General features: G+C 38.8%; 1 protein-coding gene across 2 annotated transcripts in view; it reads left to right on the top strand.

Moving 5' to 3' along the window:
* The first annotated feature begins 272 nt into the window (after positions 1-272).
* Positions 273-25418, top strand: part of LOC133571001 (semaphorin-3F-like) — a 153146-nt gene continuing 128000 nt past the window's right edge. For both annotated transcript variants that reach the window (XM_061923939.2, XM_061923938.2), the window contains exons 1-2: positions 273-619; positions 4076-4242. In XM_061923939.2, coding sequence (XP_061779923.1) covers positions 4125-4242 — 118 coding nt within the window. In that variant the 5' untranslated portion in view covers positions 273-619; positions 4076-4124. The remainder of the gene's footprint in view (positions 620-4075; positions 4243-25418) is intronic.

Genomic DNA, 25418 nt, shown 5'->3' with positions numbered 1-25418 from the left:
ATGTATGTATGTATTGAACACACCTTAACAGTACAATAAAACACACAGACCATTTTAAACCCCATAGGTGTATAAAATATATTAAAAGTAAGTATTAGTACAGACAGTATTGCAGTCGCTCGCCTCGATGCGGAAGTGAGGCAGGCTCCACGCCGGAGGAAAGCATGCACCTCCAGCTGGCGGAGGGGCGTCTCGCCTCCGTGTCGCCCGCCCACTGGGTGTGTTCACGACGAGTCGGCCTCGGCATCCACCTGCTCCCGCCCTTACTCCCTCCAGTCAGGAGTGGCTAACTTTAGTGAGACACCCACGCGGCTTGTCTGGACCTCTTTTCCACCACGGGGACTTTTGTTTCACGCTCTTCTTTTTTTTTTTGTGCTTCCCACGAGAGATGTGGATTGTGGCTGCTCTCTATCTGCTCTTCTGACAACTCGAGAAACATATTCCCTTTTTAAATGAATCCTGCACAGTGGAAACACTGAACACCGGACCGTTCAGAAAGCGCACCGGGATTTTCATATTATTATCGATTTCAACTTGGAGGCGGACGTGATCGATCAATTGGGATTTTTTTTTCAATGACTAAACCAGACCGGCTGTGAAGTTTGGCTTTAACAACCAGGTATTTATTTGCCTACCTTTAATGTTAATGTGTGTTATTTTAGCAACCTGCATTTCTAATCTTTCATTTGACTGGACATATTTTTTTTTTAGTATCTGTTGATAATATACTCCTAACCCACTAAAAGAAGATATTCAGGAATTGTTTTTTCAGTTCAACTTGAGCTGTAATACCTCACCAGACTGTTTACTGTTCTGTCGCCCATGTGGAGCCAAGAATGCCAGTCTGTCACATACAGAGTTGTCTATATTCTATATACCAGTGGTTCTCAACCTTTTTTCAGTGATGTACCCCTTGTGAACAATGTTTTTAATTCAAGTACCCCCTAATCAGAGCAAAGCATTTTTGGTTGAAAAAAAGAGATAAAGAAGTAAAATACAGCACTATGTCATCAGTTTTTCATTTACTAAATTGTATAACAGTGCAAAATATTGCTCATTTGTAGTGGTCTATCTTGAACTATTTGGAAAAAAAGATATAAAAATAACTAAAAACTTGTTGAAAAATAAACAAGTGATTCAGTTATAAATAAAGATTTCTACACATAGAAGTAATCATCAACTTAAAGTGCCCTCTTTGGGGATTGTAATAGAGATCCATCTGGATTCATTAACTTAATTCTAAACATTTCTTCACAAAAAAATAAATCTTTAACATCAATATTTATGGAACATGTCCACAAAAAATCTAGCTGTCAACACTGAATATTGCATTGTTGCATTTCTTTTCACAGTTCTTTTTGACAGACATTTTAGTGAGGGTCAAACCATCATGGCATGGGCGAAACTCTGAGTTTATGGTAATAAATGGAATAGCCTACTTGATTTGATGTTCGGTTTATGAATTTACATTCATATTTTGTTGAAGTATTATTCAATAAATATATTTATAAAGGATTTTTGAATTGTTGCTATTTTTAGAATATTTAAAAAAAATCTCACGTACCCCTTGGCATACCTTCAAGTACCCCCATTTGAGAACCGATGCTATATACCAAGGGTCGGCAACCCAAAATGTTGAAAGAGCCATATTGGACCAAAAATACAACTAAAAAAAAATCTGTCTGGAGCCACAAAAAATGAAAAGCCTTATATAATGTTATAATCAGAAATACTTTATTAATCCCGGAGGGGAAATTTAAAATTTTAGCACAATCCCATTCAAGATCAAGACAAACATTACAGGGAGACAGAACAGGATCACTGACGGGTCTGCCAACTTCCGGCGCCCCTTACAAAAAAGGTGAGGGGGGGGGGGGGGGGTGAGAAAAAAAACAATCGGTCAAAGCCTGGGCCCCTGGAGAGAGGGTCCAAACTGAGGCCAAGGGAAAAAACAACTCATAGCCATAGCACACATCCCTCTTACATGTGTGTAAGAGGGAAACCTCAAACATCAAGGAACACAAAGGACATTAAGGACATTAAAAGGGCATAGCTGATGCAACCAGACATTTCTACATACAGCTATGAATAAAAAGTAAAAGAAACATATACACTGTTTTGGCCTCTGCGGTGTTCCACGCCATCGTCAAAAAAATGAAGGCAACACATGATATAAGTGTCTATATTAGACTACTATCAAAATGACTATGTGTCGCAGGCTGATGCAAATCTTTATCAGAAATGTTGAAATGTAATATTTATTCTACACATTTTTACAATGTTGGAAAACATTACTTAAAACAGAGGCTTTTCAGAGGGTGTGATAACTCCTGGAAATGACCGGCTTAGAATGGCCAAAGGTACAGATGTGTGAGTTCAAGTTGAAGGGAACGGAAATATACCTAAAATACGAGGCATAATGATGCATTATGTACATAGAGCTAGCATGAATAGGTTGTTGGCACCGAGTAGCTTGCAGTCATGCAGTGACCAAAATATGTCTGATCAGCGCTCCACACAGGTCAATGACATCAACAAAGCTCACTTTTGTGGATTCACGCACAGCATAAAACGTTTGATGGACAAATACAGACAAAGAAGGAGTGGCATAAAAACATGTCTTTCCGTGGCAGCATCAGGGAAAGTTGTACAAGTAAACAAACTGCGGTGCAATCAAGGACTTCCGAAATTAGGACAAAATGGAATTAGGAAGGTTTGTGTCATGTTTGTCCTCCTACAGAAACCATATTAAAGCAAAAAATATATCTTTTAATAATAATCGTCTTTTTTCCGTTTTCATACATTTTTGAAAAAGCTCCAGGGAGCCACTAGGGCGGCGCTAAAGAGCCGCACGTTGCCGACTCCCGACCTATGCCAATAACGTTTGTATTTCACACTTGTTCAATCGATCAATCAATCAAGGTTTATTTGTATAGCACCTTGCAACATCCCAATGGTGCACAAAATGCTTTACAGGAAAAACAAAGTTAAAAGCAAGTAAAACCACGCATATTAAAACAGTTAAAAAAGACTGTCATTGCTTAGCTGTCATTGCTTCATATTCCTTTTTAACATCTGTTGTTGTGACATTTCCTCTATCTAATCAACCTGTAGGGATTTACTGTATGTGGAGGTAGTGATGATTTTGGTTGTGACCTGGAAGATTTAATGCTTCTCGAGCTATTTATTTTTGTAATTGCAACTCTCAAATTATAATTTATAAAGTTTAACTTTAGTACACATTCCATTGCAACGATTACTCTCCTTGGTGTAATTTGCTCTCAGTGCCTTGTTTAATTTCATCTACTGGTGTGAAGGACTTGGCTTCTATCGCTGAACAAACAGCTGGCTAGTTAACAATTTGTCAATAAAAAAGCAAAGGTTTAAACAGCTGGTTATGCTCATAAATCCCCTCAGGACAAAGCACTTTGGTAGCCCTTTGTCATTACTGGCCTTTGAGGAGTGGACTCTGCCCACACGTGTAATGTGTGGCAGAATAATCTCAATCGCAGGGTTCAGTCAGTGAGGTCAGTGTAATGTCTGGGAGAATTTTGTGGATTTGTTTTCACAGTTCCCAAAGATTCAGTATTGTCATTGCTCTCCGGTGGCCATCATTCATTAACCCAAGATCATTATTGACCACCGTGGTATTGTTAGTATGCAAATGTCATGATGTGTGGTTCACGTTGACATATTTACATTTTGAATTGTGACATACAACTATGAGGACGTGTTACAACCTGGCATGAAGTGGATCCACTATTAGAAAGTAATAAAAGTGAATGGTGTTATCAGATAGGAATGTTCTTTGGTTGTGCAGAGGTAAAAACACACACGTTTAATTTTTACCAAATGGACAAAAGCTCTACACGCTTGGCTTGGGCTCCAGCCGCACTCAACGCCTGTGTGACGGATCCAGGCAGTGTCTCCAAAACATGCAGGGACGAGTCCCCTGGGAGCCACTAAGTTGACATGACACACAAATTAGTAAACAAAACCAGAAAAATATTCTGTCAGATTTATGGTGTGGAGTTGTCAAAAGTATTTTCTCACTGACTCTATTTTGTTCCTACAGATTTGTTTTGTTAAATCACTGATTGTGTGCTACTAGAGGTCGGTCGACTATGCAGCTAGACGGTCTGTGGACGGTCCACACCCTACTGGGGCTGTGCGGCTTTGCTCTGGGGAACCCACTGAGCAATGACCCACTTGCTGCACCTCGTGTCTTCATCTCCTTCAAAGGTAAGACCTAGCCTTATAATGTTGGTTGCAATTTATTTCTCACTGTATTTTATTTATGATTGAGCCGACAAGGGCTCAGTTCTTGGTCAGTGCCTCATTCACAATTGATCTGTGATTTATAAGCCAGTCCGGGCTATAGCCTAAGTCAGTTGACAGTCTAGCTCCCCCATCACCTCCACTTAAACGGCATAACTGTTAGACCATGTCTGTGATGGATGGATGAATGCAAGATTCCCAGCTAACACCATTTGTTCATGTTTTCAATTTATGAATCTACGCTGCTATTGTTTGTTTAAATTTGTTATTTGAATGGTTTGTGGTTTGGATAATTGTGGTCATACAAAACAACTTATTGGAATAATTTGCTGACCTTGCTCACCCTTTGATCATTATCATTAACCACTAGTGTCTCTACAGTGTAGACACAATAAATACATTTCAGAGGAATGTGACCATTGGGTGCACATTTTCAAAATATTCACACAGTTCAGATAATCAAAAGCAGATTATCTCTCGTTGTTAGACATTTCATTAACAAAAGGAGTGTGGGGCGCTGATATGGTGCATGTAATAACTCTATGGCCATTATGTGATCATTCCCTGGTGATGTGCATTTCATGGTCTGCGTTTGTGTGTTTTACTAGCCATACAGATTAGGTGAGATGGATTCTGTAGGGGTCCGAGTTAGAGACCATATTATCAAGAGCAAATTGCCAGGATCAGCCAAGCAGAGCGACATCCCTGAGGCCCGTCCAGCTCGGAGATCAAGCCTTTGATTAGCATCAAGAGAAAAGCGGAGGCAGCGAGCTGCGGCGCTCTGTTTGCTTTGCTTTCCATTCCCCAATGCTGCCTGGAACAAGTTGACTTAATTAAGTGGACCCGTACGGTCCATTGTTGAACTTGCTTTCCTGTTTTAATCAAGTAGGATTTAACACATCAGTGAGCACACTCCGAGCTCTGCCTTTTTTATTTTACATTTCAAATATCATTTTAGTCAGTTTGTCACACTCGGACTGTGTTTTTGTGTAGACACGTGTCACAAAGGTATTTTGTTAATGTCATTTAATCTACAGAAACCGGTTTGTAGTGAAGCTACTTATAAGATGTTTTTAAATTGGCACTCTGTTAAAGGGGAACATTATCACCAGACCTATGTAAGCGTCAATATATACCTTGATGTTGCAGAAAAAAGGCCATATATTTTTTTAACCGATTTCCGAATTCTAAATGGGTGAATTTTGGCGAATTAAACGCCTTTCTATTATTCGCATGACGTCACATCGGGAAGCAATCCGCCATTTTCTCAAACACCGAGTCAAATCAGCTCTGTTATTTTCCGTTTTTTCGACTGTTTTCCGTACCTTGGAGACATCATGCCTCGTCGGTGTGTTGTCGGAGGGTGTAACAACACGAACAGGGACGGATTCAAGTTGCACCAGTGGCCCAAAGATGCGAAAGTGGCAAGAAATTGGACGTTTGTTCCGCACACTTTACCGACAAAAGCTATGCTACGACAGAGATGGCAAGAATGTGTGGATATCCTGCGACACTCAAAGCAGATGCATTTCCAACTCGACTGGACAGATCAGCTTTCAGGAAAAGAGAGCGGATGAGGGTATGTCTACAGATTATATTAATTGATGAAAACTGAGCTGTCTGCACTCTCAAAGTGCATGTTGTTGCCAAATGTATTTCATATGCTGTAAACCTAGTTCATAGTTGTTAGTTTCCTTTAATGCCAAACAAACACATACCAATCGTTGGTTAGAAGGCGATCGCCAAATTCGTCCTCGCTTTCTCCCGTGTCGCTGGCTGGCGTGTCGTTTTCGCTTGCATTCGGTTCAAACCGATATGGCTCAATAGTAGTAGTAGTAGTAGTAGTAGTAGTAGTAGTAGTAGTAGTAGTAGTAGTTTCTTCTTCAATTTCGTTTTCGCTACCTGCCTCCACACTACAACCATCCGTTTCAATACATGCGTAATCTGTTGAATCGCTTAAGCCGCTGAAATCCGAGTCTAAATCCGAGCTAATGTCGCTTTCCCTTGCTGTTCTATCCGCCATGTTTGTTTGTGTTGGCATCACTGTGTGACGTCACAGGAAAATGGACGGGTGTATATAATGATGGTTAAAATCAGGCACTTTGAAGCTTTTTTTATTGCGTGATGGGTAAAATTTTGAAAACAACTTTGAAAAATAAAATAAGCCACTGGGAACTGATTTTTAATGGTTTTAACCCTTCTGAAATTGTGATAATGTTCCCCTTTAAGGTAATTCGCTGCCTGGGATGGACGCTATGCTTTGTTTTAGGTAGAAAACGCCGGACAGTCTTGCCTACCTGTGTGTGTTTGGCGCTGCAGTCAATATGAATTTCACAGTCTACTGCAACTCCTCTCTCAGAGGAATGCACCCCCCTGCATTCAATATCATGACGCTCTCTTTCCTTTAATTGCTTTTTGAGAGGCCTGTGTTGTCCTCACATTGGCAAGATGGCTGCACCTCCCCTGATGCATCATGGTATGCAGCTTTGGCCTGAGCTGTTTGGGAAGTTGCTGCAACTTGAACACAATGCAATGTGACAACACCAAGAGTTGTAAACAGAGACAGTGTTTGCAAGCATCCGATAAATAATGTTTTAATTACCCGATTCTTGTTTGTAACTATTTATTGTTGTGGTGAACCTTGAATGCAGTAAAACGTCTTATGAAAATGAGAACTGCATTTAGGATTAACTCAGTAGCTGTGGAGGCAAAGAAAATAGTCATAGTAAATTATTGGTCCTAATCACGTTGGCTTCATATTGCACATGCAGTTTTTATGTATGGGTAATGCAGATGGTGATGTTGGAAACACTATGTAAAACTGTTTTAAAGGGGCCCTATTATGCCAAATCAACTTTTCTTCTATCTATCTATCCATCTATCTATCTATCTATCTATCTATCTATCTATCTATCTATCTATCTATCTATCTATCTATCTATCTATCTATCTATCTATCTATCTATCTATCTATCTATCTATCTATCGTATTCTTCGGACTATAAGTCGCAGATTTTTTCATAGTTTGGCGACTTATACCCAGGAGCGACTTACGTGTGAAATTTTTAACACATTACCGTAAAATATCAAATAATATTATTTAGCCCATTCATGTAAAGAGACTAGACGTATAAGATTTCATGGGATTTAGCGATTAGGAGTGACGGATTGTTTGGTAAACGTATAGCATGTTCTATATGTTATCGTTATTTGAATGACTCTTACCATAATATGTTACGTTAACATACCAGGCACGTTCTCAGTTGGTTATTTATGCGTCATATAACGTACACTTATTCAGCCTGTTGTTCACTATTTTTTATTTATTTTAAAATGCCTTTCAAATGTCTATTCTTGGTGTTGGGTTTTATCAAATAAATTTCCCCCAAAAAATGCAACTTATACTCCAGTGCGACTTATATTTGTATTTTTCCTTCTTTATTATGCATTTTCGGCCGGTGCGACTTATACTCCGGAGCGACTTATACTCCGAAAAATACGGTATCTATCTATCTATCTATCTATCTATCTATCTATCTATCTATCTATCTATCTATCTATATACATATTACTGTATATAGTACAGGCCAAACGTTTGGACACACCTTCTCCTCATTAAATGCGTTTTCTTTATTTTCATGACTATTTACATTGTAGATTGTCACAGAAGGCATCAAAACTATGAATGAACACATGTGGAGTTATGTACTTAACAAAAAAAGGTGAAATAACTGAAAACATGTTTTGTATTCTAGTTTCTTCTAAATAGCCACCCTTTGCCCTGATTACTGCTTTGCACACTCTTGGCATTCTCTTGATGAGCTTCAAGCACACCTGTGAAGTGAAAACCATTTCAGGTGATTACCTCTTGAAGCTCATCGAGAGAACGCCGAGAGTGTTTTTGTGTATTTGGTATCTGCACAAGTCCCGGAAACTTGAAATCAAAAACATGGAGGTAATGGCGCAGATATTTATAAAACAATCTTGCCTTCTTTAAAGCTATGTCCAAACGAGTTGTTTGGAATTTGAGACGATTGTGACGTATTTTGTCTTAGTTACGTCAGTGGATATGTCCATATAAGGTGAAGGTTTACCTGAAGAGCTTTGCGGGAGTCTGCCATTTTTATCCCGTTTCAGTCCAAAGCTGGAGTTAATAAGTTCCTTAGTTTACTTACTTACTTACTTACTTGTTGTTGCAGACTGGCTCATACATTCACATGCATGCACGTAGCAGCACATAGTTCAAAATTATGTCTGTCAGTAGATTCTATATGGAAGCGCTAAAAACTACAACATGGCTGATAGGTTGGAGATGCAGTTGAAGGGGGCTTGGCCTGCAGGAGGACTTCGGCACATAATTTTAAGACTGCCCACAAAACTGCATTGTACAACAGTTTTGACAGTCTTGAAGATTATCTGTAACACAAAATCTAAGCATTTTTTTTAACAAAGCACCATTACATGTTATGGAGGAAACAAAATCAAAATATGACCCCTTTAAGAATGTGTTGAAAATGTACCATCCACAAGACAAGGTCTGCGGAAGTAACTTAAGAAGTAGAACTTTGTCCAGGCTTATCATGTCTCTTACACCAGTAAACTGAGGAGAAAGAGGCAGAGCGAGCAAGAAGCCTGCCAGTTTAGGCAAGAAAAGTGTAATCAATGTCAGATGAGAAACCTGTTTTCAATGAAGGAGGTGCAGCAGTGAAACAAATCTCCCTTCAGGTAATAAGTTGACATTTTAAGATTAGTTGAGACAAGACTGCTGCCGCCAGGAAACCCCGAGACACAAATTCTATGTGCGACTTCTGAAAATATGACAGTTTGAGTTATCGCTCACTAACTTGTTAGTGATGATTACAAATGGTAAGCTTTGTTGGTGAGAAGGCAACCTAAGTTTTTTTGAATTACAAAATAACTATGTTTTGTACTTGAAGTATCATTTTACTGCAGAATATTTGTTGTAGGGTTTCCCCCGGAAACTATTAACTATAAATGAGCACGGTAATTGATTAATTGATCATCAAGAAGTTGTGTGAAATTGGTTGTTGATTCATTGTCTGGATGCAATTGACACAAAATGGATTACATTTGTACCTGCAAAGGTACTGTTGATTCTGTCTCAACTCATTTTCATTACAAACCCCGTTTCCATATGAGTTGGGAAATTGTGTTGGATGTAAATATAAACGGAATACAATGATTTGCAAATCCTTTTCAACCCATATTCAATTGAATGCACTACAAAGACAAGATATTTTTTATGTTCAAACTCATAAACTTTATTTTTTTTTTGGAAAATAATAATTAACTCTAGAATTTTATGAATGCAACACGTGCCAAAGTAGTTGGGAAAGGGCATGTTCACCACTGTATTACATGGCCTTTCCTTTTAACAACACTCAGTAAACGTTTGGGAACTGAGGAGACACATTTTTTAAGCTTCTCAGGTGGAATTCTTTCCCATTCTTGCTTGATGTACAGCTTAAGTTGTTCAACAGTCCGGGGGTCTCCGTTGTGGTATTTTAGGCTCATAATGCGCCACACATTTTCAATGGGAGACAGGTCTGGACTACAGGCAGGCCAGTCTAGTACCCGCACTCTTTTACTATGAAGCCACGTTGATGTAACACGTGGCTTGGCGTTGTCTTGCTGAAATAAGCAGGGGCGTCCATTGTAACGTTGCTTGGATGGCAACATATGTTGCTCCAAAACCTGTATGTACCTTTCAGCATTAATGGCGCCTTCACAGATGTGTAAGTTACCCATGTCTTGAGCACTAATACACCCCCATACCATCACAGATGCTGGCTTTTCAACTTTGCGCCTATAACAATCCGGATGGTTCTTTTCCTCTTTGGTCCGGAGGACACAATGTCCACAGTTTCCAAAAACAATTTGAAATGTGTACTCGTCAGACCACAGAACACTTTTCTTCTTTGTATCAGTCCATCTTAGATGAGCTCAGGTCCAGCGAAGCCGACGGCGTTTCTGGGTGTTGTTGATAAACGGTTTTCGCCTTGCATAGGAGAGTTTTAACTTGCACTTACAGATGTAGCGACCAACTGTAGTTACTGACAGTGGGTTTCTGAAGTGTTCCTTAGCCCATGTGGTGATATCCTTTATACACTGATGCCGCTTGTTGATGCAGTACAGCCTGAAGGATCGAAGGTCACGGGCTTAGCTGCTTACGTGCAGTGATTTCTCCAGATTTTCTGAACCCTTTGATGATATTACGGACCGTAGATGGTGAAATCCCTAAATTCCTTGCAATAGCTGGTTGAGAAAGGTTTTTCTTAAACTGTTCAACAATTTGCTCACGCATTTGTTGACAAAGTGGTGACCCTCGCCCCATCCTTGTTTGTGAATGACTGAGCATTTCATGGAATCTACTTTTATACCCAATCATGGCATCCACCTGTTCCCAATTTGCCTGTTCACCTGTGGGATGTTCCAAATAAGTGTTTGATGAGCATTCCTCAACTTTATCAGTATTTATTGCCACCTTTCCCAACTTCTTTGTCACGTGTTGCTGGCATCAAATTCTAAAGTTAATGATTATTTGCAACAAAAAAAAGTTTATCAGGTTGAACATCAAATATGTTGTCTTTGTAGCATATTCAACTGAATATGGGTTGAAAATGATTTGCAAATCATTGTATTCCGTTTATATTTACATCTAACAATTTCCCAACTCATATGGAAACAGGGTTTGTATGAAGACGAACAACATCAACTAAATACATCCGTATAGACTTCCACAATGGACACTGGGATCAAAACGTGAGTTCAGACAGTGAGAGAGTTTGAAACTCGCCTTTTAAAAAGAATATAAATCATTGCCAAAAAAATATTTTCTTTAATTCCTATGAGTGGACTATTTGTACAGCAAAGTTGCCTTGAGTGCACATGGCAACCACCAATAGGAGTATTGTACTATACATCGCTCAGCTGAAATACGACATTCACATGTGAAAGGATTGTGTGAGAGCGGTGGACCTACGTGAGACTCTGAAGTCATGCAAGTGCCTTTGTAACATAAACCCTTTAAGAGGTCAACTCAATATGCCCAGTTTTCCCTCTTGTGCTACAGTACATACACTGTGAGGCACTAACAACAGAACCCTTTCTGATTGGACCAGCACATTGGGCATTCATGCTCGACCATGTTCTACAAAGAGTAAAACATATTGCTTTTGGCCCACATTTCATCTGTGAGTGATTTGAGTTCATCCGTTAGGTAGATACAAATCTAAATCCATGCTTATGGCTCTACTTCAGGCATTTAAACCATACATAAATCTCTGCCTCATCTGGTCTGCTCTACCTTCCTTTATTCAGGGTGACACACGGTTCGACTTCTGTGGTAAATATCTGCCCCTGCTTGCGAGAGTGATACAGACTTTGTAAATATTTCTTTGGAAAAGTAGATTTCATGCGCAACTGAAGGCTTGGAATCGATTGAATTTGCAATTTCGGACCTTAGAATAAAACATGCATGACCTACTACATATCACATTTGAAAGCATATGTAAACACTTTAATACAATAAGCATTACCAGTGTCCTGCGTCCCTGACACATTAAAGTCTGAAAGATTGCACTGAACTTGTGGAATACAGCTTGTGTTTAAAATCACAGTAACTTACAGGAGTGCAAGAATGTGTTGACAAAAATCGTTAATAAAATCGGTCGTGGACGAATTTAATTTTTACAATAATAGTTGGTGAAGTCATCACTCGTGTTTTTCCGGACAAAAACTGAGATGCTCATGCTAGCACGAGCCGTAATCATTGAGAAAATAATGAAAACTAAAACACGTCACAGGCTACGTTCACACTGCAGGGTCGGATGTCCTATTGCCTGGGTTGCAATTACGTGACCGAGAGGCAGTTCCTGGTTTCAGGCGAATTTGGACATATTTTTGGAAAGGTTTAGCGGCAGATGTATAAGCGATCATGAAAAAATATTAAAAATGTCATTTATACACCCTTAAGGAAAATTATTTTTGAAAGATTTAAACCATTTATCATTTCGAAGATGTTACTGCTAGCCCTGACCTCACTTCCTTCGATACTCACAGGGATTTAAAGAAGAAAAGATTGGAGGTACATCATGTCTTTACAAATTAAAGGGGAACATTATCACCAGACCTATGTAAGCGTCAATATATACCTTGATGTTGCAGAAAAAAGACCATATATTTTTTTAACCGATTTCCTAACTCTAAATGGGTGAATTTTGGCGAATTAAATGCCTTTCTATTATTCGCTCTCGGAGCGATGACATCACAACGTGACGTCACATCGGGAAGCAATCCGCCATTTTCTCAAACACATTACAAACACAGAGTCAAATCAGCTCTGTTATTTTCCGTTTTTTCGATTGTTTTCTGTACCTTGGAGACATCATGCCTCGTCGGTTTGTTGTCGGAGGGTGTAACAACACGAACAGGGACGGATTCAAGTTGCACCAGTGGCCCAAAGATGCGAAAGTGGCAAGAAATTGGACGTTTGTTCCGCACACTTTACCGACGAAAGCTATGCTACGACAGAGATGGCAAGAATGTGTGGATATCCTGCGACACTCAAAGCAGATGCATTTCCAACTGGACTGGACAGATCAGCTTTCAGGAAAAGAGAGCGGATGAGGGTATGTCTACAGAATATATTAATTGATGAAAACTGGGCTGTCTGCACTCTCAAAGTGCATGTTGTTGCCAAATGTATTTCATATGCTGTAAACCTAGTTCATAGTTGTTAGTTTCCTTTAATGCCAAACAAACACATACCAATCGTTGGTTAGAAGGCGATCGCCGAATTCGTCCTCGCTTTCTCCCGTTTCGCTGGCTGTCGTGTCATTTTCATCGGTTTCGCTTGCATACGGTTCAAACCGATATGGCTCAATAGCTTCAGTTTCTTCTTCAATTTCGTTTTCGCTACCTGCCTCCACACTACAACCATCCGTTTCAATACATGCGTAATCTGTTGAATCGCTTAAGCCGCTGAAATCCGAGTCTGAATCCGAGCTAATGTCGCTATACCTTGCTGTTCTATGTGCCATGTTTGTTTGTATTGGCATCACTGTGTGACGTCACAGGAAAATGGACGGGTGTATATAACGATGGTTAAAATCAGGCACTTTGAAGCTTTTTTTAGGGATATTGCGTGATGGATAAAATTTTGAAAAAAACTTCGAAAAATAAAATAAGCCACTGGGAACTGATTTTTAATGGTTTTAACCCTTCTGAAATTGTGATAATGTTCCCCTTTAAGCATTAATCCGTGTAAGGACAATGTTGTTTGTGAATCGCTAAGTAAAGTATTTGTTTGAGATAACGAGTGCGGTGCTGCTGTGATCATGACACTAATGAGAAAAAGGTTAAGTTTGTTTCAAGTCAATTTTCTTTTACAAATATTGTTGCAGTTGTTTTTATGGCGTGAAGCTCATATTTTGTGTTATTATTTATATATAGATGCCCCTGTTTAGCAGTATTTGCTAGCGATATCAAGATTCAATATGCTGTTAAACTGTTGAGAAATGTATTAATCTGTTTATTGATAATTTTAAGGTTGTTTTTTTTATGCAAACGTACAGCACTAAAGACGCTATAATGTGATTATTCGTGTCAAATTAAGCAGTTGGATTTCCTGCACTACAACCAGTAAGCTTTGAGTTTCTGTTATTTGAATCGACAATGATAACATGGTAGATTGGACCAAAAATCACAATATTTATCACTAGTACTTACCACAGATTTAATTTCAACATTGACATGACGTTAGTTTATTTGCACAACCATGTCTTTGTAGTTATATTGAAGCATAGCAACCACAAAAGAACACAAACAAACCAATGCGACCTCTTGTCCTTTTTTCTTTACACACTAATAATATGATAGAAAATAAACTTGATTTCATCACAGAAAGTTTCTCAAACAAATCAAATGTTCAAACAAACATTTTACAAAGTGATCGCTGCAGACACAGGCATGATCTGATTGTATTCCACAAGATGAAAGAAGTATTATTTTTAAGAGCTATTTATTTAGACGCATTTTCGTTTTTTCCCTGACTTTATTACCTTTATGAACCACTTCTTCCGGGACTATATGAAAGCTATCTTCTATCTCTCTATTTGAACGACTGGAACACCCAAGAACAAAACAGCAATATGGCATTTTCTGCTCAAATTCTACACTCACTCTCACTTGTTTTAATGCTATGCTTAATCTGGTTAATCGTCATGTGAATTAAGCCGCGGAGAGAAAAAACAGACGCGATGTTATATACAATACAGCAATTTGGATATTTTTGTCGAATCCAATCTTTTAATGTAGTTGTTGACATTACAATAACGCAAGTAAACATGGCTCCGATTCTAGACAATCTCATTCCTGGCGCATTTGTGGAAATTTCAAGGATTTGGTGCAATCAAAATCACTAAATCTCTGGCAGTTTGCAGGACATTTTACTTCCACGTCTGCACCGAAGAGCGTGTGGGGGAGCAGTCGAAAACAGGATTGTTGGAACATTGACATAAGTTCCTGAAACATATTATGTTCACCTGTTTTCTGCTATTTTGGCAAAGAATTATGATGCGTATCACTTTTTCATGACATTCTGGTTGGATGAATGTGACCGGAGCGCTTGAGCGTTCACACTGCAGCCGCAACACATACATGTCCGATGTATATCCACATACAAAACAGGCCTGGGTGGGATATGAACAATTCGGAATTGCACTGTTTTCATTGACATGAAAAAAAATCAGACACAGGTCGCAAAAGGGCAAAAAACGGAATTGACCTGCAGTGTGAATAAAGCCGAAGACATGTATAAATTGTTCAATTTGCAAAACAGACCTTGCTTTTAAGAGCAGTATGTCTGTAATGTAGGAGCATTTAAATCGGAGGCTTGTGGGACATCCGAAGGACGCAATCTCCAACGCTCTTTGACAAGATATTGAGCTTGTTAGCTGGGTATCGAATAACAGAGACACATTTTGTGTGGAAAAAAAGCTTAAACTATCATTTCACCCAAAGTTCGCTAGCACAACTTTGTCTATATGCCAGTTAGGGCTGCAACAACTAATCGATTAAATCGATTAAAATCGATTATAAAAATAGTTGGCGATTAATTGAGTCATCGATTCGTTGGATCTATGCTATGCGCATGCGCAGAGGCTACTTTTATTCATTTATTTTTTAATTTTTTTTTATAAACCTTTATTTATAAACTGCAACATTTACAAACAGCTGAGAAACAATAATCAAAATAAGTATGGTGCCTGTATGCTGTTTTTTTTCAATAGTAGATTAATCGATTATCAATTTAGTTGCAGCCCTAATACCAGTGTGCATCTTTATAAACACATCACCATTATTATCAGCACAAAACGCTAATTTCTTTTTGAGCAAGCTAGTTAGATTTGGTGTCATTTTGTTGTTACTGCTGCTATTTTGACGGTCCTTTGTGTTTACATTTAATTTTTTTTAATCAGCACTTTGCTTACCCTTGCTTTTGAATGGACGAACGTTTAATAGTTACTATTTGTGTAAAACCCTAATGAATGAAGTGGTATTAAGTAGTTACCTTTGTTGTTAGTTAGCTAATGCCTAAACTATTTCCAGCTGAATTTAAAAGCTAATGGCTAAATTAGTGCCAATATTTAATCATTCACTTAGTCGGATAATTAAGATAGTCAAGATAGTCGATGACTAGTCAACTGTCATAACAGTCGTAAATTGCAGCCCTTGTAACTATCAAAACCAGACCAAACAATCACTGTTTGTACCTTCTTCACATCTGCTCAGTGCAGATGTTGTCATCCATACATAATATCGCAACATGCTCGTTTAGCCGTTACTGAAACAACTAGCCAGTTACCACAGATTTCATTTCAACATTTAAACATGCAGACATTATAGTAAGTACACCCATGTTTTCACTGTTCAGTGCTGTGCTCATTTGAGTCAATTGTGTTTTTACATTTATTAGACTTGCTTTAATTATATATATACATATAGACATACTGCATAACTGTGGTAGCGGTGATGAAAAATACTTTGTTATGCTTAGACAGCGTCTGTGCATCTTCCGACGAGATCCCTTATTTTTTTTTTTTTTTTTTTGAGTAAGCAGGTATAGGAGAACACACAATTTGGAATGTAGTTCAAGTTTAGATACAGTTTGAACTAATGTTGTCCCGATACCAAAATTATTTCGATACTTTTCGGTACTTTTCTAAATAAAGGGGACCACAACAAATTGCATTATTGTCTTTTTTTTAAACAAAAAATCTTAGGGTACACTAAACATATGTTTCTTATTGCAAGTTTGTCCTTAAATAAAATAGGGAACATACTAGACAACTTGTCTTTTAGTAGTAAGTAAGCAAACAAAGGCTCTTAATTAGTCTGCTGACGTATGCAGTAACATATTGTTTCATTTCCCATTCTATTATTTTGTCAACATTATTAAGGACAAGTGGTAGAAAATTAATTATTAATCTACTTGTTCATTTACTGTTAATATCTGCTTACTTTCTCTTTTAACATGTTCTATCTACACTTCTGTTAAAATGTAACAATCACTTATTCTTCTGTTGTTTGATACTTTACATTAGCTTTGGATGATACCACAAATTTGGGTATCGATCTGATACCAAGTAGTCACAGGATCATACATTGGTCATATTCAAAGTCCTCATGTGTCCAGGGACATATTTACTGAGTTTATAAACATAATATACATTTTTTTTAAATGAAAGAAGATGTTTTGATGCCAAAAAATATTGACGTAATCATAGTAGTATCGACTAGATACGCTACTATACTTGGTATCATTACAGTGGATGTCAGGTGTAGATCCACCAATGGTGTTTGTTTACATTTTGACGCCGGTGAGCTACGTTATGTAGTGAAACATGTTTAGCTATTCCTCGTCCTGCAGGGATGATACTTGTAAGAAACATACTTTATTTGTTGCCATGGAGGCAAAGATTAGTGATTTAGAAGTAGCTAAAACACTAGCTAGCCATGTCTTAAAGCACCTCTTCCTGAGGGAGTTTCAGTGTTATAACTTTACCTTTAACGTTAGTTTTTAAGCAAAAATGCGTACGTTCTCCCTTTTTTTTCTACACACTGTGTCCGCTTGTAAGTACTCTATGATTGTGGTATAGTACCGAATATGATTCATTAGTATCGCATTACTATACTAATACCGGTATACCGTACAACCCTAGTTTGAACATAAATATATCCATTAATTATAGCCATGTCATACCATACCACCATCAAATGAGTATAACGGTACAATTCAAGCAAAAAAAAAGAATATAACAAATAGAAATAAATACAAAAATATATATTGGGGACACATTGAATTTCCCTAGGACCCACTCAAATTACTACTTGTGGGTCCTGGGGATTTACTACATCTAAAACCTATGACCACTATATTGCCACAGTCCACTACCTCCCCCCATCAATCAAGGCCAAATCCACTTGGATGACAATAGAATGTGGGTCATCTTTGCTCACCGTGCAGGTGGCAGTGCTAGACTGGTTATTCCAAATTCCGCTCATCTGCACACACTCTCCAGTGAATGGCAAACAGCGGGCTCTTATTTTTACTCTCCTCCGAGGGCTTCAGTCTATAACGGGGTGTGAGCGTATATGCATGTGGGAGGCAGTGCAAAGTGTCATAAACCCCCCTTTGGGGTTAAATGCCATGCATACTGGTATGTGCTGCCCCTTGTCCTGCAGTAGAAGTATTTCCAATGCACAGTCATGTATTTTGGAATTCAATATATGGAACTAAGTACAGATAAAAAAAAAGTGTGGGCTTAAAACAGGGGTGTCAAACCTACGGCCCGCGGGCCGGATCAGACCCACGGACAGGTTTTATCCGGCCGGCACGATGAGTTTGCCAAGTATTAAAATGAGCTGCTTTTTTTGTTTAACGAAATAAACTGCTGTTCTAAATGTGTCCACTGGATGTCACAATAGCAATTCTGTTAGGCAAGCAAATGGTTCATACAGGGGCCAAGCAAGAGGTACCGTATTTTTCGAACTATAAGTCGCTCCGGAGTATAAGTCGCACCAGCCGAAAATGCATAATAAAGAAGGAAAAAAACATATATAAGTCGCACTGGAGTATAAGTCGCATTTTTGGGGGAAATGTATTTGATAAAACCCAACACCAAGAATAGACATTTGAAAGGCAATTTAAAATAAATAAAGAGTACGGTAGTAAACAACAGGCTGAATAAGTGTACGTTATATGACGCATAAATAAACAACTGAGAACGTGCCTGGTATGTTAACGTAACATATTATGGTAAGAGTCATTCAAATAACTATAACATATAGAACATGCTATAAGTTTACCAAACAATCTGTCAGTCCTAATCGCTAAATCCCATGAAATCTTATACGTCTAGTCTCTTACGTGAATGAGCTAAATAATATTATTTGATATTTTACGGTAATGTGTTAATAATTTCACACATAAGTCGCTCCTGAGTATAAGTCGCAACCCCGGGCCAAACTATGAAAAAAACTGTGACTTATAGTCCGAAAAATACGGTACACAGTAAAGGGGGACTCTGCCTCCTCCTCTTCGACCCACATGAAACTTAAAACCTGTCGTTTTATGTCTTCAGCTTCAAACACATCGCCATTTGGCACCCTAGTTGCCCTCTTTGCCCTCTCTGTCAAACACGAGAAAAGTGAACTTAACCCTTTTGAATAGTTTTTACCTCCGTTTCTTACGGTTTGTTGAGTTAGCGCTGAATTGATATGTGGCCATGACAAAGGAGGTATTTGATACCTCGAAGAGTTTACATGTTGTGTTTTTTGTACAATCCCAGAAAGACTGTGACTTAAAGGGGAACATTATCACAATTTCAGAAGGGTTAAAACCATTAAAAATGAGTTCCCAGTGGCTTATTTTATTTTTTCGAAGTTTTTTTCAAAATTTTACCCATCACGCAATATCCCTAAAAAAAGCTTCAAAGTGCCTGATTTTAACCATCGTTATATACACCCGTCCATTTTCCTGTGACGTCACACAGTGATGCCAATACAAACAAACATGGCGGATAGAACAGCAAGATATAGCGACATTAGCTCGGATTCAGACTCGGATTTCAGCGGCTTAAGCGATTCAACAGATTACGCATGTATTGAAACAGATGGTTGTAGTGTGGAGGCAGGTAGCGAAAACGAAATTGAAGAATAAACTGAAGCTATTGAGCCATATCGGTTTGAACCGTATGCAAGCGAAACCGACGAAAACGACACGACACGACAGCCAGCGACACGGGAGAAAGCGAGGACGAATTCGGCGATCGCCTTCTAACCAACGATTGGTATGTGTTTGTTTGGCATTAAAGGAAACTAACAACTATGCACTAGGTTTACAGCATATGAAATACATTTGGCAACAACATGCACTTTGAGAATGCAGACAGCCCAGTTTTCATCAATTAATATATTCTGTAGACATACCCTCATCCGCTCTCTTTTCCTGAAAGCTGATCTGTCCAGTCCAGTTGGAAATGCATCTGCTTTGAGTGTCGCAGGATATCCACACATTCTTGCCATCTCTGTCGTAGCATAGCTTTCGTCGGTAATAATTATTTGCCAAAGTGTGCGGAACAAACGTCCAATTTCTTGCCACTTTCGCATCTTTGGGCCACTGGTGCAACTTGAATCCGTCCCTGTTCGTGTTGTTACACCCTCCGACAACACACCAACGAGGCATGATGTCTCCCAAGGTACGGAAAACAGTCGAAAAAACGGAAAATAACAAAGCTGGTTTGACTCTGTGTTTGTAATCCATCCATCCATTTTCTACCGCTTATTCCCTTTGGGGTCGCGGGGGGCACTGGAGCCTATCTCAGCTACAATCGGGCGGAAGGCGGGGTACACCCTGGACAAGTCGCCACCTCATCGCAGGGTGTTTGTAATGTGTTTGAGAAAATGGCGGATTGCTTCCCAGTGTGACGTCACGTCATCGCTCCGAGAGCGAATAATAGAAAGGCGTTTAATGCGGCACAATTCACCCATTTTGAGTTCGGAAATCGGTTAAAAAAATATATGGTCTTTTTTCTGCAACATCAAGGTATATATTGACGCTTACATAGGTCTGGTGATAATGTTCCCCTTTAAAGTTTAATCCTGGCTTTGTAGATACACCGAGACGAAGTCTAAGCTCATTGTGTTTTTCAAACCGCACCAATTTCCTCAGAATTTTCAACAAACTTGAAGTGTATTGTCCAGAGGATTTTTTGTGATTTGTACGTTTTCAGAATGTGCTTGTTCTATTTTTGGCCAAAGTAAAACAAAGAAAACAACCTGGAGTTGTCTTTATTTTTAATCATACCATGATTTTAAAAATTCCGGCCCACTTGGGAATATATTTTCCTCCATGCGGCCCCTGAGCTAAAATGAGTTTGACACCCTTGGCTTAAAAGACGCTTAGAAATGCATTCAAAGCAGGTTGTTGTCAGCAGTTCGTTTTGTTAGTTAATTTCTAGGCTTGTCCTTTTACTACTGCTCCGTCACTTAAACTAGTAAATGTTTAAACGGGTTATTATCGTTGTTCCCACAATAGGCTTTCTGTCTAGTGCAGTGTTTTTCAACCTTTTTTGAGCCAAGGCACATTTTTTGCATTGACAAAATCCGGAGGCACACCACCAGCAGAAATCATAAACTCAGTTGATGGTTAAAAGTCATTGTCACAATTGTTGGATATGACTTTAAAGCATAACCAAGCATGCATCACTATAGCTCTTGTCTCAAAGTAGGTGTACTGTCACCGCCTGTCACATCACACCCTGACTTATTGAGTTTTTTGCTGTTTTCCTGTGTGTAGTGTTTTAGTTCTTGTCTTGCGCTCCTATTTTGGTGGCTTTTTCTCTTTTGTTGGTATTTACCTGTAGCAGTTTCATATCTTATATTTCCCTCATCTACTTTGTTATAGCAATCAAGAATATTTCAGTTGTTTTTATCCTTCTTTGTGGGGACATTGTTGATTGTCATGTCATGTTCGGATGTACATTGTGGACGCCGTCTTTGCTCCACAGTAAGTCTTTGCTGTCGTCCAGCATTCTGTTTTTGTTTACTTTGTAGCCAGTTCAGTTTTTACTTTCTTTCTGCATAGCCTTCCCTAAGCTTCAATGCCTTTTCTTAGGGGCACTCACCTTTTGTTTATTTTTGGTTTAAGCATAAGACACCTTTTTACCTGCATTTACAAAGCAATTAGCTCCCGGCTGCCACCTACTGATATGGAAGAGTATTACACCGTTACACTGCCGAGCTCTAGATACTCAACAACAACACATCATTTGCAGACTATAATTACTGGTTTGCAAAAACATTTTTTAACCCAAATATGTCAAATTAGAACATCTCCCACGACACACCAGACTGTATCTCACGGCACACTAGTGTGCCGCGGCACAGTGGTTGAAAAACACTGCACCAGACAACGGCATATTATTTGCAGATTATAATTATTGATTTGCAAATAATATTTTTGGGACCAATTAGGTGAAGTTGCATAATTTCCCACAGCACACCAGACAATATCTCACGGCACAAGTGTGCCGCGGCACAGTGGTTGAAAAACACTGGTCTAGTGGTACAGTGCGTTATTAGCCTTATTGCTATCCCCGTTCAACTGTTGTTTCCTCAATTTTCATTTACAGTTGAAGTCATTAGTCAACATAATGTTTTGCTCCTGTGCTAAATTTATATTTAGGTCCACTGCACTGTGACAATAATGCAACATGACTGTTCACTCGGGGTGAGTGTCTTTCCTCTTTGTCTTCTCGGCAGTCTTAATATCCCCATTACCGCCAACATGCCCCACTTTCACGCCAGCCTTGATATTACAGTTTATTCAGATCCCATGCAAAAAATAAACACAACTACTGACTCTGTTTGAGTGTCCTAATTCGTAGAGTATCAAAATCATCACTTAGAAGCAAGTCAAATAAATATTACTCTTGTCAGACACCTCACCTTTTCTTTTCATGTCAGTGTAAAACTGTCTTCACTGGCATTCGGAAATGCTGTGAAGGGATTGAACTCGGATGGAAAGACGGTGACGTTAGTTTAATTGCAAAAATAGCTTGGCACGGTGCAACTCTCACTTTGCTATGACCCAGCTGTAAAGGCCAGCACTTTACTGTTCCTGCTCGTTGGCAAGAAACATGGTGCAAAACTAAAACAATGAGTGTGCTTTAGTAGCGGTCTGTTGTGAATCGTCCAATATTAGCCTTAACTAACTTGTGTGTGGGTGTGGTGAGAGTGTGTCACCCCTCTGCTGGAATTTGTGTAATCCAGACAACACTTTTAAACAATATTTCAATGTATTCATGCATTGCTGGGTTAAACATAAAAATTTAAACGTACATTTTTGAAGGCGCAATTATTGATACAGCTTTTTCTTTACCTATTGTTTTGGCCACAGCCATCAGCACATTGCAGAAAACATTTCAGCAGGCATTCATGTTTTCAGTCATACCGAAAGGCTATATAGTAGATGATCAACTACAGTCATCTGTCTAGCTGGAGACACGGATGAGCAATTTCTGAGTTATAATCGTTTAATGGTGTGTGCGTCGATCGAGCGTAAGTCCTAGGTGAGAAATCAGATCGATTAGCTGCCTGTCTGTGAGCACCTCTGACCCTAACCTATGACCCCTATTTGGTATATGACTGATAGGATAATGCCTGCAGTTCATCAATGTACCAACTGCAATACTCCAGAAGAAATTGTATGAATGTACTTTTAAAGGAGAACTGTATTTCTGAATTTTGCTTATTGTTCACAATCATTATGAGAGACACGAAGACAAATTTTATTTTATTTTTGCATTGTATCATGTAAAAATCAACTTGTTCTTGGTGGCTAGCAATGCAGCTAATGGGAGCAATCAATTCTACCTTTAAATCACTTCCAAAATGCATTAAAAAACCGTCAACAATACTTCATTTACGTTCCGTAGCCTGTATAATAAACAAAGCTGTAGCAACATTGTTATTGTGAGAGCGATCACTGTGGAACTCTTTTTGTATGCTTAGTAACACATCGGCATGCTTCGGTATTAGTCGTAAAAGCTAACTACGGAAAGAGATAAGCTAGCTTCTACAACAACACAACACACGTTTTGAGTTTGTAATGCACAACACTGCGATAGAACACCAATCTGTACTGACTGAAAAACATCCATCCATCCATTTTCTACCGCTTGTCCCTTTTGGGGTCGCTGGAGCCTATCTCAGCTACAATCGGGCGGAAGGCAGGGTACACCCTGGACAAGTCGCCACCTCATCACAGGGCTAACACAGATAGACAGACAACATTCACACTCAAATTCACACACTAGGGCCAATTTAGTGTTGCCAATCAACCTATCCCCAGGTGCATGTCTTTGGAGGTGGGAGGAAGCCGGAGTACCCGGAGGGAACCCACGCAGTCACGGGGAGAACATGCAAACTCCACACAGAAAGATCCCGAACCCAGGATTGAACTCAGGACTGACTGAAAAACATGAAAAATCATATTACAGTATCTGTAAAGTATTATCCCAGATTTCATGTTTTGTTTGTACACAGCTGGCCAGAAAGCGTATGTACTGTAGTTGTAATAACACGCATGACGTGCTGTGTGTATCATGGTCAATATATAGTCACTTACTCGATGGACAGTTGTTCGTTTGGTCCAGCTGCCCCAGGACGTTTCCTGTTGATTTTGGGTAAGGCATCCATTTATGTCGAAATAGCTTGGCTCCAAGTTCTATATTTATAGCGTCAAAGTTGCTTTCACCTCACTCTCCCGGCTTCCGTCTGCTCCATCGTCTCACCCTTCCTTTGTACTCACTTCTAAAAGCAGTAGTTCATCCTCAAGTCAGCTTCATAACGAAAAAGGTTGTGAATCCTCATTTGTCCAAAAATAGTCGTCTTCGTTGTCTGTTATCAATTCTGCCATGATTACAACACACACTCGCCTTTGTTTCCGGAAGTAGGACATACATTTGTTGCCAGAAGTCGGAATTGCGCTGATATGGAAACAGAAATCAATGCGCTGAAGAAATCAGTCCCGACAATGATTAAAATGATCAAAATACGGTAAATATTAAACATATTACATATTATGAACATGTCTGTTACTAGGCTATGTATAGACTTGCAGTGTGTATATAAAACGCTGATGGAGGATTTTGAAATTGTTTTAGAGGGTTTTGAAGGCTATAACCGTGACTCCCATTGACTCATAATGATTGTGAACGATAGGCAAAATTCCCAAAAAGCGCAGTTCCCTTTTAAGTTCATTTCCTGTATTCTGATCAGAAACGTAAAGAAATTTAGATTTTTTAAATGTATACATTTTCTTTTAAATGTGGCACAAATGATTTCTGTATTGCCTTTAAAAATGTTTTTTAAATTGTAGATTGTTGAGAAAAACCCACACAACTTCTGACATAAACATTTAATAAAAAGTAACAAATGGAAATCAGACATTTATTTTGAATTGTAGTTCAAAACAAAAACAATTGTGAGGGCTGTATTTTTCGGACTATAAGTCGCAGTTTTTTTGCGACTTATACTCAAGAGCGACTTATGTGTGAAATTATTAACACATTACCGTAAAATATCAAATATTATTTAGCTCATTCACGTAAGAGACTAGACGTATAAGATTTCATGGGATTTAGCGATTAGGAGTGACAGATTGTTTGGTAAACGTATAGCATGTTCTATATGTTATAGTTATTTGAATGACTCTTACCATAATATGTTACGTTAACATACCAGGCACGTTCTCAGTTGGTTATTTATGCCTCATATAACGTACACTTATTCAGCCTGTTGTTCACTATTCTTTATTTATTTTAAATTGCCTTTCAAATGTCTATTCTTGGTGTTGGGTTTTATCAAATGAATTTCCCCCAAAAATGCGACTTATACTCCAGTGCGACTTATATATGTTTTTTCCTTCTTTATTATGCATTTTCGACAGGTGCAACTTATACTCCGGAGCGACTTATACTCCGAAAAATACGGTACATTGCGTTTCACGACCAAGTTTGTAACTCGGAATACTCGTATCTTAAAGCAGCCCT

Source organism: Nerophis lumbriciformis, linkage group LG28 (assembly GCF_033978685.3).
Source record: "Nerophis lumbriciformis linkage group LG28, RoL_Nlum_v2.1, whole genome shotgun sequence".
NCBI lineage: Eukaryota > Metazoa > Chordata > Actinopteri > Syngnathiformes > Syngnathidae > Nerophis > Nerophis lumbriciformis.
Note: the sequence above shows the minus strand (reverse complement) of the source record. Positions and strands in the feature narration are given on the sequence as shown.